Genomic DNA, 16,595 nt, shown 5'->3' with positions numbered 1-16,595 from the left:
GGGGTTTGAGGTAAAATTGCTTAAATGTATGAATCGAATATTTGAACACTGCAATAATACTAACAGAAACACAGTAGCTCAGCTTGATCCCTAACTGTTTGAAAACTGAACAATAAGAGCAGCTGTCTGTTATTTTTTGAGTGGAAATGTTAGAACGGTATGTGAACACCTCTGTCTATCACATTTACAGGCATACATGTGAAGACGAGAGGAAATTGAAGGTTGCATCTGAAGAAATGGGCACATTTAAAAGCTGGATATTTGATGCATGATGAATATTTACAGGGTCCACTTGAATCAGACCAAAACAAGTCCATGTGTGGCTATACTGACGGTGTGACAGAGTAATAGATTTGATATTTCGATATTTGATTTTGGTAACATTCCACAGATAAAAATAAAGGCTGTTCTAGAAGCCTGTTCAACATGTAAATTAAAAGACAGATCCTGTTTAAAAAAAACTTAAATGTGTCTCATAATAGTACTAAAAGACAATGTCATACCATCCAAAGAAATAATGTTTCGATACGAAGTTTCTGGCTTTATTTAGTCCAAAAACAATTACCTCCGTTTGTCTGAATTCAAATGCAGAAAATTACAGATAAACCAGGCATTCACGTCTCTGAGACAATCCTATAACTTCAATAACTAATTGGTTTCTTCAGATTTAATTGATCAACAAAACTGAGTGTCATCAGCATAGCAATGGAAATATATGTCATGCTTTCTTATGATATGGCCCATAGGAAGCATGTAGACGGAACACAATTGATCCTAGTCCAGAAGTCTTTGGAACACCATAACATACCCTGGTGAATGCAGAAGACATGTTATTTACATGTAGAAACTGAAACAATTTAACATATATAAAGCAGTATCCTTGATCCCAAACACTGAGATCTAACAGGACAAATACAGAGACAGTTGTTGCGATGGTGTAATCCGGATTGAAACTCTTCATACGCGTTTTTATTTGGCAACATCCCTTTAAAGGAGGTTTTTTTAAAGGGATCTGGATCAAGAATATGGCTTTTAAACAATGGTTTAATCACAGCTAACTTAGAGGTCAGTGATACATAGACAGATTTATCTGATCGAGAGCAGGGGTGTTGATAAAGGTTATAACATAGATAAACTGTCCAGCTAGAACAGGGTCCAACAGACATGTTGATGGTTTAGAAACTCAGTTACTAACATTAATTCAGGCAGGTATGCCGTATGTGCGAGAAACAGTGTGGGTAAGAGTCAGAGTCAGACTTTTCATCATTTTCTATGGTCATAGCATCCAGTAATATAGTTGTACATGTTATGGGATGAAAAAGATTAATCTCTAATGGACACAGCCTTATCAGAAAAAAAAAAGTTCATAAACTCATTACTCCTGAGCATTGAGGGAATTCATGATTCATAATTCATATGATTCTGGTTATTTGTCACCCTAGTCACGTTGCTAAATAGAAACAGGGGGGTTATTCCTGTTTTCCTCTGTTACCAAAGAATTGTGAGCACTTTTAGTCCCGTCCGAGGCTTTTTCTATATTTTAGAAAGCTGGAATTAATGGAATGCTATGTCCTAACCACTTTACTCATGGCTTGTTTTTTGGTTACATACTTTTGTATTTTACCAGGGAGAATATCTACTCTGAGTCAAGACTTGCTGCTTAAATGGAGAAACTATTAGAGTCACTTGGGGAGGCCGCTGCTCTGTCAACCAGACTGTCCACTTGTGAGAATGTAATGTTTGGGAAGCTGCCCTAAACAGTGCTTATTTATGGGGATGGAGGAAATAAAGTTGGTGATGGCTCCATAATTCTGATTACAGCATAGTTGGAAAGGCACCTGTGATAATGGGATTTTGGCCAACAAAACAAACCCACCTAGTATTTAGCCAATCAAATAATCTGAGACTGCTCCAGTTGCTCGGGTCTGGGTTTAGCAAGGTTATGTTCCCAAAAATGAAATGAGATGAACATACTGAATTACCAAGCTTTTATCAATAGATTTTTTTCTTTCCTGATGACATGAGCATATTCCAAGATGACAACATCAGGATTCATTAGTTTCAAATTATGGAATAGCGGTCCAGGGAGCATGAGACATCATTTTCACATATGGATTGAGATTCTCTGGGATGTGCTGGTGAAGACTGCACATGGCAGTCTGACTTTCAAATCATCAGTGCAAGCTCTTGGTTAAATATCAATGTACATCTGGACAAAAATGAACATTGTAACATCGTATAAGCTATTGAAACTATGCCAGGGCGAATGAGTGTTGGAATTCCACTAAATATTACTGTGTCTTCATTATATCAAATCACATATCATTATACAAAGGAAAAAGATGCCTTAGCATGAGTGTCTGATCAGTAAAAAAAAAAAAACTGTCTTCCAATGTCCAATGATGGTTAAAGAAAACATGCAAGTAACAAGAAAAGAAGAAAACACAAGGTATTCTTCAGTGACATGTAAATATGAGAGTTGTTCGTGCCTACTTATTAAACTCTCATGTAACCTTGCTCCCTGTTAAAATAAATCACCTTCAAGCCTGTAAATACCTGTGTAACATCTACTAAAGAGAATCATTGTGAAGATGCATTTGTCTGCGATTTGACTATCAAGCAGAAGTAATCATGAAAACAGTAGGTTTCAAATAGAAAAAGAAATCATTGTTATATTGACAAAGATACAGTACATCAGCAGTGACACTGATGTTTAAAACAATCCTTATCAGAATTAAAGCCTGCGGCTCTGCCAAGTCTGGTGAATATGTATTGGAGCATTTGTGCATGGTTAGTCATTGCAGTCCTGTCACACTGTATGAAGTCCAGTCACTCCAGAACAATGAGCATAAAGTGACCTGCTTTCAAGTTGAATTTTGTCCACAATGAATATGTTTGTGTGTGTATCTGTGAGTTCTTTACCGCTCCCCATGACCACGTGTATGTTGTTGTTATTGTTGTATGCCAACTTTGTGAAAATCTGCTTGAACAATTTAACTCTTACTAACCAAGACCGCAAATGCAACACACACACACACACACACACACACACACACACACACACACACACACACACACACATGCACACACACAGTACAAACCAGTGCTTTATCAATCTGCTTAACCTCAGGGGTCATGGCTTCCCCTCTGTCTGAACATCATGTTGCCAACTTTTCTGCTGAAAAAACACTGCAAACACTTTTTAGACCTAAACTGCTTTCTGTGCTCCACATGCATTCAGACACTGGATTTGCACTTTTCTTTGTCAGTGTTTTAGAGTGGATTTGTATTTAATATTAATCTTTTATGCGTAAACATTAACCAGATCTCATTGTGTGCAACTGTATTTTCCAGTGAAAAGCTTACATGAGAGTAGGGATTTCACAGCTTTCAGAATTAGACTTAAGAGCTGTTTAATCAAGACAGTATATAAGTACTGTAACTGTATACATAGTTGACTGTAGCAGAACTGAAAAGTTATGGTCGTAAAAATAATTTTTCTGTTAAAGCTGTACTTGTCAATTAATTTTCTCTACAGAAGCATCGTAATATCACCTCATAAAATTCTATATATTGGGTCTTGTCTGCCAGCTGTTCTAACTTTTTATAGTGTGACCCCCTTCTTTTAAATCATTTTCATTTATTGATTTGTTGATGTGGTAAATTGCATCGAAATGACGCTGGAACTATTGTAGAACAGAATGAACACAACAAATATTCCTCATTATAGCTGTATAGGTTTGTTACATTTACCTATGATATTATAGTATATAATCTCTTGCTACATGAATGAACTTTGATTCTTACTTATGAGTCAAACCCAGAAAGTACCCATACCCATAAAGACTGAGTGGGACTAGCTAAAGCACTCGCAAGTTGTAGAATACAGCGTGAGAACAAAAAAACTAAAAGTCATCAATGGGTTAATTAATCAGAGTGAGGGATTGGGAGAGCGAAGCGCAAAGTACTTTCTCTTGTTGGACGTCAGTTACATCAGCAATCTGCCATGGTGCCAAAACCTTGTTTTGATAAATTCATTAGGTCTTTATTATGTCATTATAGACATGCCAACAAACTGAATTGGCACTCCAGTTCGGTGCAAATAGAAAAAGTTTAATTGAAAACTTTTTCTTTTTTTATTAACATTCAACAGCTCTACATCTGACATAGAGACTAACGCAGAATCCAGGTGTTTAGCTTGGTAATACATCAGGATGAAATGTATGTTAACCTGTGTATGGTTTATACTGTAATAGAAAGCTGGCCCACAGGATTTCTGTAAACCTGAGAGTTTTTATGGAGGTTATGGAGAAGTTCGAAAATCTTGCACCTTGCTCTGTTAGCTGATTCTTTCCTTTGTCTTTTTCTGTTTAGCTCCAGTCATTCCTGCAGGTCAGTGTGTTCCAAGTCCGTGTAGATGAGTGTCCCAGTTCTGAGTGTGCTGGAGCAGGTGGCTGCACCAACATTTTGAATGTGAGGGACACACCCACTGTGGTAGACTGCGGGACTGTGAGTCTTGTATCTGTGACAGTGGAATCCACAGCTGTGTGCTCATGCCCAGGTAGAGAGCAGTCCCATCAGTCCTGCTCTACATATCCCAGAAACCCCTGCTTCAATGGCGGAGCGTGTGTGGACACTCAGCACGGCTACAGGTGAGTTAAAAATCATCTCCGTCTTTAAAGCAGAGTCAAGGATTGAGAACAAGCGACTCATTTTTCCAGTTTTGTTATGGTTAGTGCTGTCAAAATTGGCATTTTAATAATACTTATTGCACTTTCACTTTAACACTGTTATAAAAGTTAGGACCTTTAACACAAGTTGTCAGCTGTACTATGAATCAAGAAGAAAAAAAACGCTCTCTACTCTTAGTACCAGTGAGTTTTAATGTTAATGCAAGATGAAAAACAACAATTGGATGGTCTCCAGGAAGTTGGGTATTATGTTATCTTAGTTATTCTATTGTGTTATGTAGTGTAATATATACAGAAAGCACACCTCCTCACCATACATTATGATGTGTTTTCACTGTCTGGACTATCTCTGCAGGGAAGAGGGTCAGACAGAAAGCAATGTCACTTTGCTTCAATCAGGTCTTTTTTTCACTTATGAGACAGTGAACACAGTGAAGAATTTGAATAGAAGATATTCTGGAACCTGGGCCAAATAGAACACTTAATGGCTGAGTATGAATAATCTGTTGCCATATGTGTTTTAGCTGCAGACTTCTGATCTGCTGTTTATTTCTGCTGAAAACTCGATCACTTTCAAAAACAACTCCATCACTACCAGATGACCCACTATTCCACTCTTTTTAAATGGAAAAACGCACATTTTCGTGTTTCTTTTGTTTGGATAGAATGTTAACAAGAATTACAAAATTAAATAACGTTGCAATCATTCACAATTAACTGCTCAGAGACATGCAATCAACATAACATTAACAATTAAAAGCTGCAATCACTCGATTACCTAATAAGCCCCAAAATATCTTTGATTAAAAAAATCTAATTTAATTAGATTGAATAAAGACTAACTCAATAATAAACAACAATTTAACTGCTTGGTTAAATGGTGTTGTCAGTGCAGGTTATGATTAAAAATGCAGCATGTGTAGAAGCATGTTATTAATTTGTATTGGCTTCCATACACCCAGTTTCCATTTTTAAAGTGGCCTGAAGCAAACCAAGAGTGGAAATGTTTTGAGTTGAAATGAAAGAACTGGGCAGCTGCAGCATGATTCTGCACCAGTTAAAGATCAGTCAGATGTTTTCAGCACATGACTTAACAATCAAGACTTCTCATTATATTCACCCCACCACTTTATTGCTATTTCAACATGGTATTTTCTATATGTATAATGAAGCCCTCACATCCACATCTTAATTGTGTAAAACTTAAGAGACACTGGACCTAAAATTGAGTTTTTCAGACAGAAGGTGACAAGAGGTGCCGCAACAAAGTAAATTTTTTTTATTATTTCTCTTCAAATGATAAAGTACATAAACCTATTCTTGTAAACTCCCTAAAATAAAGATACTGACATGCGAGTGGGCAAAGTATAGTAGCTTTAACGAATTTCAAAGGACTGAACTGCACCAAACTTTCCTTCTTTTACACAGTTAATACTTGTTAATAGGATACATTTAACATTGATTCTGGTCTTTGAATTGCACATTGTCAGCTGCATTGCAAAGCTAAATGAGAAACAAACAAAAAGGCACATTAGGTAAAGGTAGCTGATTTGCCCTGCAGTACACAAATGTATATGGTATCAGTTAAAAGTCTGAGCACCCCTGAATATTGATTTTGAACCTTGATGTGCTATAACTTATCAGTTGTAGACGCATTCTCTAGTCAATCAAGTCTCCAAAGATATTAACACAATGATTCTCCCATTCTCTATGATTTACAGTATTGAAATAAATCAATAAATGGGAGAGTCTCTGGACTTTAGAAATGTGAATAATGGTAAAGAATGAATGTGGCTGTAAGCCTCTCTGCTGCAGCCACAGCTTGTGTTAGGGCCAAGCTCAGAGCAGACATAAAAAGAGCTCAGTGCTCTGTGAGCAGGCCCGTGCTGAGCTTTGAATGGTCTATCCCTGGGGCATGAAGCTCATTCAACATCTTGAAATGTTTTATCTATGTTTAGGTTCCCCCTCTGCCGGATATGAGGAATTCCCAGTTTAGCATCTTTTTCACGAGCAGGCCTCTAGACTCAAGCAGCTTTAGACTGTAGGATGCTTCCTTCAGCTTCATCTTTTCTTCATAAGGAAGATGCGTGGCTGTAAAACCATTCACAGCTTGAGTGATTGCTGCTAATGACATCAGTAAAGAAAAATTATTACATATTGTAGTGAAATAAATTCAGGAATTGTTTATTTATTTGGAGAGAGAAAAATATTTCATGACAAGGAGCAGAGTGAAGAAGACCGATGAAATTGTGACAACAGATAAAGGCAGATACTTTGTGAGGTGTGCGTTTTTAACTATGTGGTGTTGAGTTCAACAAAAACCCATCAAATTATGTTTATGGTTTGGGAAAAAAAATAAAAAATCTATGCAGTTCCATTCAAGGAAACCTGAACCTATAACTGGTGAGCTCTTAACTTGAACTTGCTGGTCTTATCACTTTGATTTTGCACATTATGTCTTTGTGAGAGTAGATGAGGTTGAATCCAATTGAAGATGTTTAATTTTATTCATGCTAAAAGGAATTCTTGAACTTTGGAACAGCTGGTCAAATATTTAACAGCTGACACACATCTTCATCTCATGGAAGACTTTTATATCTGAATGTAGTGGCAGTTTTGACAGCAGCTACTACTACGAATGGTCAAGAAGGCCATATAACACCACGTATGCTTGTTTTGATGTTTTTTAAACTATATTATTTGCTCTAACCCTTACACCAGTGCATCAAGTTGTTTTACATTTTCCATCTCTTTTCTTCATGGTTAAATATCTACCAGTTTACCTTTTGAATACTTACTTAAATGTATCCATCATATTCAACTGACAAATGTTGACTAAGACCTAGTTTTGGTTGAAATTGTTATGAAAAGATAAGTTGCAATTTAAAAAAGTGATATTCTTTGTCCACTTGCTTTCTCTCCACAAAGACTTGACAAAAGACCCAAACTTGTCGAATTAGTGCCTGGGAGTCTGAAGCAGTATTTGGAAGAGAAAATATAACAATATTGTTCATAGAAAATACCCTTATTAGTTCCTTTCAGCTCTGACGTGATACTGAGCCTGAATGTTTCTGCCTGACCTACACCAATAGTTCAACACAATGACTGTTGTATTCATCCTTTTATGTCAGTGTCAAAGCTCTGCAACTCATTATCTTATTTTGTATTTGGGCACTCAGGTTCAGGAAAATGGACAAATAAACAGAGAAACTTTTGTCAACACTGGGGACCTAGTTGTCGTGTTTTGAAGAAGCTTTATTGGAATTGTGAGCTCCCTGTGGCGGCTGGTCAATAGACCCATGGTGTGTTGGCTGATAAGATTCTGAATCAGCAGTCAAAATTCAAACATGCACTGTGAGTTGCGTCAAATTGAATGTGAAATAGAATATGCACAGTGTTTGCACAGCTAACCCTGCTGACATATAGTTGATGTACAACAGCTAGTGGTCTAGAGTTTTATTTCCAGTGTAAAAATACAACAACAAAAATTACCATTAAATCTGAAGTTTAGATATCTTTTAGTGACTCTAAAAGCTGTATTTTTTTTCTTCCTGTCATTTTTAATGCTTTCCACTGGATTGACTATATTGACCCTTATCCATTTATTAATTGGTGATATACTGTTATGTGGAAAAGAAAATGCACTCTTTGTGAAGTCTGACATTTTATGTATCAGGACACAATAGGCTAATTGGGTCCTTACCAAGTCTTGAAAAAGGAAAATATACCTTAAATGAACAATGACACATGATGTATTACACTGTCATCATTTATCTATACAAAAACTGAGCTATAATGCCAAAGCACTGTGTGAAAGATTAAATACATCACATTATTCAAAAGCTTGTAGAACTATCTTGAGCAGCAATAACTTGAAGTAACCATTTTTTGTCCCTGTGGAGGAATTTTGTCTCACTATTTAGTGCAACATTTCTTCGGTTTGCTGATATTTGTGGGTATTTGTTCATGTACAGTTCTCTTAAGGTTTTCGCAGAGCATTTAATTCTTGAGATTTGGACTTTGACTCGTCCACTGCAATGCCTTGTTTCTTTTCTTTTTCAATCATTTGTTATAGATTTACTCAAGTGTTTGTGATCACTGTACGGTTGCATGACCCAGTTTCAGCCGAGCTTCAGCTGTCGGACAGATGGCATCACGTTTGACTCAGGAATAATTTGGTATACAGAGGAGTTCCTTGTCAGTTCAATGTCTGCAAGGTATCCAGGTCCTGTAGCTGCAAATCAAGTCTAAACCTCCATGAACGTATCTGACAATTATATGATATGCTGTGTGTGTTTTTTCACCAAATATGCTGCGATATGGCCAAACATCTCTCCTTTGGTTTTGTCTATCCACAAGCATTGTTCCAGAAGTCTTGTGGTTTATTTAGATGTACTTTTATAAACCTTAAACTGTGCTACTATGTTCCTTTTAGAGAGAGTCGAAGGATTTCAACTGTAACCCTTCCAAGCAAACCATTCTTTCACAATAAAGTCTTTAAGACTATAACATTTAAAATGATAACCATGGCCTGTAGAAGCAGAAATGTAGCTTGTTTGTCTTTTTTTTTTTAATGTTCAATTTGCACTTTCTCTGATCATTGCGTGGTCTGACATGAGACAAATGTCCTGGATGTTTTTTGCTTGTGAATAATCTTTCTCATTGTAGAAGGATTGAGTCCAAATACTTTGAAAATGGCCTTATAACCCTTTACAGATTAATGGACAGCAACAATTGCTCCAGTGAGATGATCACTGCTATATTACCTCCTCTGTATTTTGTTAAGGTGTGGTGCTCACACTCGCTGATGATCAGTTAATCAGTGCATTTGATTAGCAGCAGCTGGCTGCTACTTACCCTTTTAATCCCTAAGGAAGCAGTGAGGATTCATTTATATTCATTTATATTAGTTTGTTTTTCACATGCCATGTTTTTAAGCTTATTTTTTCCCAAATTAAAATATATTCTCAGGGTACCATGATGAGATCTGGAATCATTTGTGGCTTATAACATCTGATATGGAATGCCTCTTTGTAGGTAGCCATAGACAGTAGCAAAATATTGTTCTTGTATGCTTTTCTGTTATATTTGCAAACAAATCTTTCACAACCTCCTAATGGATGAAAGCTCTTGCACATTAGCTATCACATAATGTCAGTTCTTGTGTGGAATCCCTAAAAAAATGTGAACAGAAATTTAGAGGAAACCATCGTCACATAAGATCATTTCAACAAACCTTTTCATCTACAAATATTGGTGATGAAATTAGCTCTTTGGTGCTTCCAGTGGTAGAACATAGACAATGTCCCTGTTCAAACACTGTGTAATTTAAGCTGATGGTCCGCGTGTCCTCAGGCTTGACTCTTTAGTGGTGGAAGTGAAGGGCTCTTTGCAACCAATTAAATACAACATCAGTGAGTGGGCTTGAGCTTTTATCACTATCTTAGTTGTAACTCAATGCAAAGTTTGGACATTATGATGAAATTAACATTCAATTCTTACACTTGCATTGATTCCAGAGTAAAGTGGAAAAGATCCTTTGTGCTTTGTTATAGCGAGCCATAACTTACTGAGGAAGATTTCCACTTTATATTTCAGCTAATGCAAATGTGAGAATTAACTATGAATTTCATCATGACACTCCATTTGACACAGATATTAAAGCTGTGTTAGAGGTAAACAAAACAGTCCATAACTTAAAAATGATCTCAGCATTACTGTCCCCCCAGTGTGTGTTTGATTGTTGGCACCTTTAATGGGAGGTATGTTACAATAGCGCTTCGGTTCCTGAATGCTACAGTTATGTTGCTTTATACTATGTACTATATATATGACATACTTCCTGTATAAATGATTCCTGTACTATTCCTGCAGTTTAGCAAAGTTTTGTCCAGTGTGTCTTTTTGTTTATTCTTCAGTAGCAACACTAACTCTTCAGGAGGATTGCAGTGTGTCCATTGAACCTCAAGCACCAATATAAACAGAAAACAATATCAGCACTTAAGTATCCCACTTTATAAAAAAAATAGCTACTGTCATGTTTCACTAAAATGGCTGTGAGTTGCACATGGCTATGTTCACTATGTGACATGGTCAAATTTTGTCCCCTTCCTCTAAAAATCAACTTTTCATCTTTGTTGACATGTCCTTATGGTATTTTTATGAGTTACAAGACCTATTACAAACAAAATAAAACATGAAAACTATGGCTCAGGATTTCTGCTGTGAAACTCCAGATCGTGTCTGCCTCCAAAAGGCAAAGTCAGACGGCTCATATGTTCTACGTTGACAGTTTAGAGGAACCAACACCAATCAATGCTGATTTCTTGTTGGCTTGGACTGTAGCAAGTTATAGAAAAAGTTACAGATTGTGTAGGTTATTCGTTTATCTATTCCATGTACACTCAGACTTAACCAAATAGGCCATTTGAAACTTTTGAATAAGTCTTGTTGATGATGTCTTCTCTGGCTGCTCTGCTTCTGGTGTTTGTTAGGTTTTGTACACTGTATATTTGGAACTGTGTTTTCTTTTTAGTTTTTTATTGTATTGTGAGCAATTTTGCCTTTTTGGGCTATGCTTTATTTATTTGTTGTTTAGTTTTCCATCCATCAAATTTCCCAGTCTGATATAATCTCTATCTTAAACTTTACAGTAATATATTTGCATAACTGGCGTGCTTTCTTACAAAGAAAAATGTCAGAACCACTTAGCCAGACTTTACAATGTGGGCTTGCAGATGAAGCAGCACCACTCTGCTGCCACAGCAACGAGACAAGTTCTTCTTCAACTTTTCCAGCCTCTTCTGCTGCTCCTGGCCTCAGAAAAATAAATGAATAAATGAAAAGCCTTCTTATGTCCTGCACACACTTCAGCAACCACTGGATGTGAACAGTAATTTCGCTTTGTAACAAAGCTTTGCAGTGTGAGTTAGCTTTTACCAGAGGACATTATATAACTTGCCATCTGCTGTAGATTGATTGGAAGCTAAAAAAAAAAACCTTCCTGTTAGTGTACAGGGAGTGTTCTCAGTTTCACTGGGAGGCACAGAAAAGAACTGTGCCTTACGATTATGGCGTGATTCAATTTCTTGCTAGATGTAACAGGTTTTTTTAATAAGTGCCCTGAGTATACACCAATAAGCGTGCTAATGAGTGAAAAAGCCGAGAAGGTTTCAGAGCAACAGAGACAAAATAGAAACCTAAACACACTTCAGTCTACCTCTGCGCAGGCAGAGATGTTGAGGTGCAACAACTTTACTGTTAGTTAGCGACACAGTTCCAGGGTTCGCAGCTCTGATAACTGGTGTCAGAATAATTCAGCAGTTGTTTACAGTGGACATTTCTCATTTTCTTCTGATTGTTTAGGAAAACCATGGGCTGCTGTGTTGTGCTGCTCTGTATGTGCATGCGCTCAGCCTCCCCTTAGTGCAGCGCTCTGAGGTCAGTCATTTGTTTTTCACTGTGTGAGAAAATGGATGTGGTGCGTTAGAAAAAGAGTAAATTGTGTGAGTCTAACTCTGTGAGTGAGAGTTGGCAGCCCTGTCACAGCATTATGATTATGACCAATATATACTGAAGCTTTTGGCAGGATTGAAATATGAAAACAAATGATGTTCACACACATGAATTGAACAAAGACAACTGTGCACATGTTGGCAGATTTAAGACATCACAGTAGAATCAGAAACTGATAGCAGCTGCTTTTTGTTTTACTCTGTATGAAAAGCCCAAATACTTCATCTAAAGGTAACACAACAAACATGCACATTTAGTCAAACACACATAGTCTCGTCTAAACACACATGACAGCAGATGAACCAAAACTCTCATCACATGTGTCCAAAAAGATTTCTTGCTGCGACTTGCACAAGTTAATTTTACCCTTCAGCCTCATTTAATTAGAAGCAGCGAGTGAAAAGGGCAGGATTTGAGTATGGTTGGCTAGAGCCAGCATGTAATACAGCTCACTGCCTGGATCCACATTAGACATAATCCTTGACTGACTCGCATGGACTCAAACGCGTGTGTGAACACACACGTATTCGCAATTATTTGAGATGTAGACATATTTCTTCTTTCAGGGCTAGTCTAATCTGCAAACAGTAGTGTATTGCTTTGCATAATAACACCTTTGATAGTTATACACATTGCTCAGAAACAAGAGGATCAAGGAAATGAAAACCTTAAAAAAGCTTGAATGAGGGAAACTGGACTTCTTCTTGGATCTTGATGACGTTTCAGCCAGTCACATGTCACTGAACCCCCTGACCAATGTGCATGTTGTTAGAGTCATTATCACCTATGAATTGTCTACCTGCCTGAAGTTTTGGTCACAGGATCCGAGGTTTGAATGGTTGTAAAAATGCCCGGGGAGGAGAGACTATGCTGCATTGTAGGTGCTGGGAAGGTGATATCTGAGACCACCTCCTCTGTTCAAAGATGGTTTCCCAGTTTAACATAGATAGCTTACTTGACTCCTCGCTCAAACCGTCTGTATTCTCTGTCCAGAATGTGTATATTACTGTCCTCAAATGAGTGTCCCTTCTCCTTGAGATGTAGGTGCACTGCTGAGTCTTGGCCTGAAAAGGTGGCTCTCCTATGTTCTGCCATGCGCTTGTGGAGCTGTTGTTTGGTCTCTCCTGTATAGAGGTCGGGAAACTCTTCGCTGCACTGCACACACAACACCGCTCAGTTTTTGTTTGAATGTATTTTGTCCTTTGGGTAAACAAGCCTCTGTCTGAGGGTGTTGTTGGAATTGAAGTGCACTGGAATGTCATGTTTGGAGAAGTTCCTTCTAAGTTTACACCATAGAAGGATGTCCTCTATGGATGGATGTTTGTGTACTACTGTTATTTTCTTTGTGTGTATGGCCATGAAATGTATATTTTCAGTCATTTATTTTCTATGTTGTTTGATAGCTGTGATTATTAAGCCGCAGACATATTTTATTTTTTGAGATTTTACCTTTTTTATTTTTTTATTTTTGCTCCTCTTGCTAGTTTCAAGTAAGTAGAGCCCATTTTGAAAACTGATGCCACACACCTCCATTTACACGTATGCCTTTGAATATACTGACACATTTAGTGATGACAAATGTATATAAGTGTAGACCGTTCCCGTTCCTAAGACAACATTTTGTAAAAGAAGTATGATTAGAGGCCCTGCAAAAAAATTCATGCCCGTATTTCAATTTTTGTAATGTCGCCCTAATTCTAAGACATAGCTTTAGTTGAATCCTCTTATGACAGCTTTGTTTTGCTCATTCTTTGTCTGCTGGGAATTGGGTTTGACATTGGGCCAAGTGCCGTAATCCTACCACTCTCATCTACTCACTCACTCCCCAAATCTCATTATTAGTCCCAGTGCCATGATTATTAGCATGTCCCTGCTTCAGTCTTGGGTCATAATCTGTTTGTATGTTTTGGGCTGTTGTCATATCTTAAAGTCTCTTCCCATCCAAACACACACACACGCGCGGACACACGCACACAGTATGGTTTATTTTATCACCCTTATTCAGTTTTTCCTTTCCCTCATCCCCACTCTGCAGTTAATTTCTCCTTTGGTCTCCAGTCCCCACTTGTCCTCTTTGTCATCATCTCTGTTGTTTCTTTTTCCTTCAACACTTCGTCATCACTTTCTTTCCAACTTATTTTGCATTTACTTAAATTACTTGTAAATCACTCTTGTCTTCCTCATTCTGTCTTCATTTTCTTTCTTTCTGACATCCCACATGCTATCTACACACCTCCTCTGAACCTTGAGAATCACACAGCAGATGTTGCAGAGCTCAGGTACTGTAGCATGATTGAAAATGTGACAGTAACACAGCAGCTGTGTCCCTGGGTTGACAACCTCGTCTGCTTTGCCTTGTTCTCCACCTGTCATCTATTTGACTGATGCTTCACAAAGAAACTTTTCCCGCGCTTACATTCAGGCCCACGTTCACTCATCAAAAATAGATACAGAGATAGCATTTTGTGATTATAGGTTTTAAGTAGCATTCACTCTTTTGTGTTGTATAACAACATAAAAAAAATATTTTTTCAAATATTCATATCTTTTTGCTCTTGTTCTCCTTGTTAGAACCACAAAACACTATCAGTCACTCTGTCAAAGAATAAAGCCAATCACTCGTAGGGACTTTGCATTGATTCGCAGTGAGCCTTCTTTTACAGGGACAAGTGGACCCAAACTGATACAGTAAAATTCACCCAAATACAGAGCCACTGGATCTCCTTGTGACAGGTTCAAAAGTTTAGTTTTGTGTGTATTTAGCTGTTTCTTACTAAGGGAAAAGGATACAGGGAATGCCTTTAGCCAGTGATAAAGGTATTACCTTTGCTACAAAAACCTTAGTGACGATAAGGGTAAGCTTTTATGACTGGAAAATCCCCAGATCAGGCAAAGAGTTGAAAATGCCTGAGGAATAGGAGCAGGACGTCTCATGATAAACTTGATCAGAAAATGTCTGCATATGGAATAATATTTCAAACAAGTAAAATACGTTTTTTTGTCTTTTCAACAAACACTTTGTTCTAAATCTACGCTCTGAGGAAGGATAAGGATTTAGCAGTTAATTGTCATTGACTGCTCATGTAGTTTATAAAGACCACCCCGATGTCTTTTGCATTCTGCCGGGTAGAACAGGGAGTCTCTTTTGTTTTGGGCGACGAGGAGTAGTGGTAATTTAGCTTTTCATCAAGGGGTTCGAGGGCTATTAGGACAAACTTGTCCTTTCAGGCAGGTAGACAACTCTTGACATTCATATTGGTCTAGCGACACGTGACTTTACGACCTTCTCTATTTCTGAGCTGATACTCCCCACCATCTAACAGAACAAGCCTTTTGGATGAGAGGTGAACGTCTTCAAGATCCAAGAAGAAGTCGAGTTGCCCTTATTCGAGCGCTTATGATTTATGAACAGTAATTAAAAAAAAAAAGACAATCAGCCAATCAAAATGCAACAGGTTTCACTTTCTCCAGAGCTATATATACTCTATAGCTCTGACTTTCTCTCCTCTGTGGTGATGAAACAAGGACAGCTCTGAGGCTTTGCTTCGCGCTAATTTTGATTGTGTGGAAAACATCTTTGCAATTAACTTATTAGGCAGAAAATAACTGCTGATCTCTAAATTTAGTTTTTTACTCAGGACTGGGGGATAGATGGGATGCACAGCACATGCTTTGCATCAGTGTTTACAGAACAGTGCTGCTCAGTTTGTGGATGCTCTCTTCCATATTACTAAAGTGTGGATAGTCTTTTTCAGTCAAATTGTTTTTGTTTTTTTTTGTAAACTAAGCAACTGTAAACTTTTTGTTTTAATGAGATGATTTTCCCACGATTTTGTGAGTTGGTTTCTTAAAATAACTTGCATGTGGACAATGTTGGCCATCTCTATGTCCCACATATGATTAGACACTACCAGACATGCATCACTATATTGCTGCTGCCCAGGATTCAAATCATGCCTTTCATATAAAATGCAACATTGCTACTCTCATTAAGGCCATGTAAATCCCTCTTTCTCCGATTATGATGAATTCGGATTACCAAACTTTATCACTGGCTAATGGTAGCAAAGCAATATTTTATCCTCCTGGAGTAATGTGCTACAATGGTCTGTTCACTCAACACAGAGGAACTAAGCACAATCTTCCATCAAATAGCAGATGAGGCTGTTAACAAGTGGTGTCTGCAAGGTGTTTTGGGAATTATTAACTTTAATTTAAGAAGCATCTTTCAAAAAGGAACTGACTTTCTTGTTGCTGAAAAAGTAATTTCTTGCCATAACGTATGTTACTACCAACGTGCCTCAGTGTGGAGCTTAACCTTTTGTTCCCCTAAGGCAGTCTTGTAATCTGCCAAATGCAGTAAACACAGTGGTTTTTGATGATTAATAA

General features: G+C 37.6%; 1 protein-coding gene across 1 annotated transcript in view; it reads left to right on the top strand.

The window, feature by feature from the left end:
• Window positions 1–16,595, top strand: part of LOC140302177 (neural-cadherin-like) — a 216,499-nt gene that overhangs the window by 119,722 nt on the left and 80,182 nt on the right. The window contains exon 25 of the mRNA XM_072380982.1: window positions 4,375–4,652. Coding sequence (XP_072237083.1) covers window positions 4,375–4,652 — 278 coding nt within the window. The remainder of the gene's footprint in view (window positions 1–4,374; window positions 4,653–16,595) is intronic.

This window comes from Leuresthes tenuis, unplaced genomic scaffold, assembly GCF_036924035.1.
Source record: "Leuresthes tenuis unplaced genomic scaffold, fLeuTen1.0.hap1 SCAF_2, whole genome shotgun sequence".
Taxonomy (NCBI): Eukaryota; Metazoa; Chordata; class Actinopteri; order Atheriniformes; family Atherinopsidae; genus Leuresthes; species Leuresthes tenuis.
Note: the sequence above shows the minus strand (reverse complement) of the source record. Positions and strands in the feature narration are given on the sequence as shown.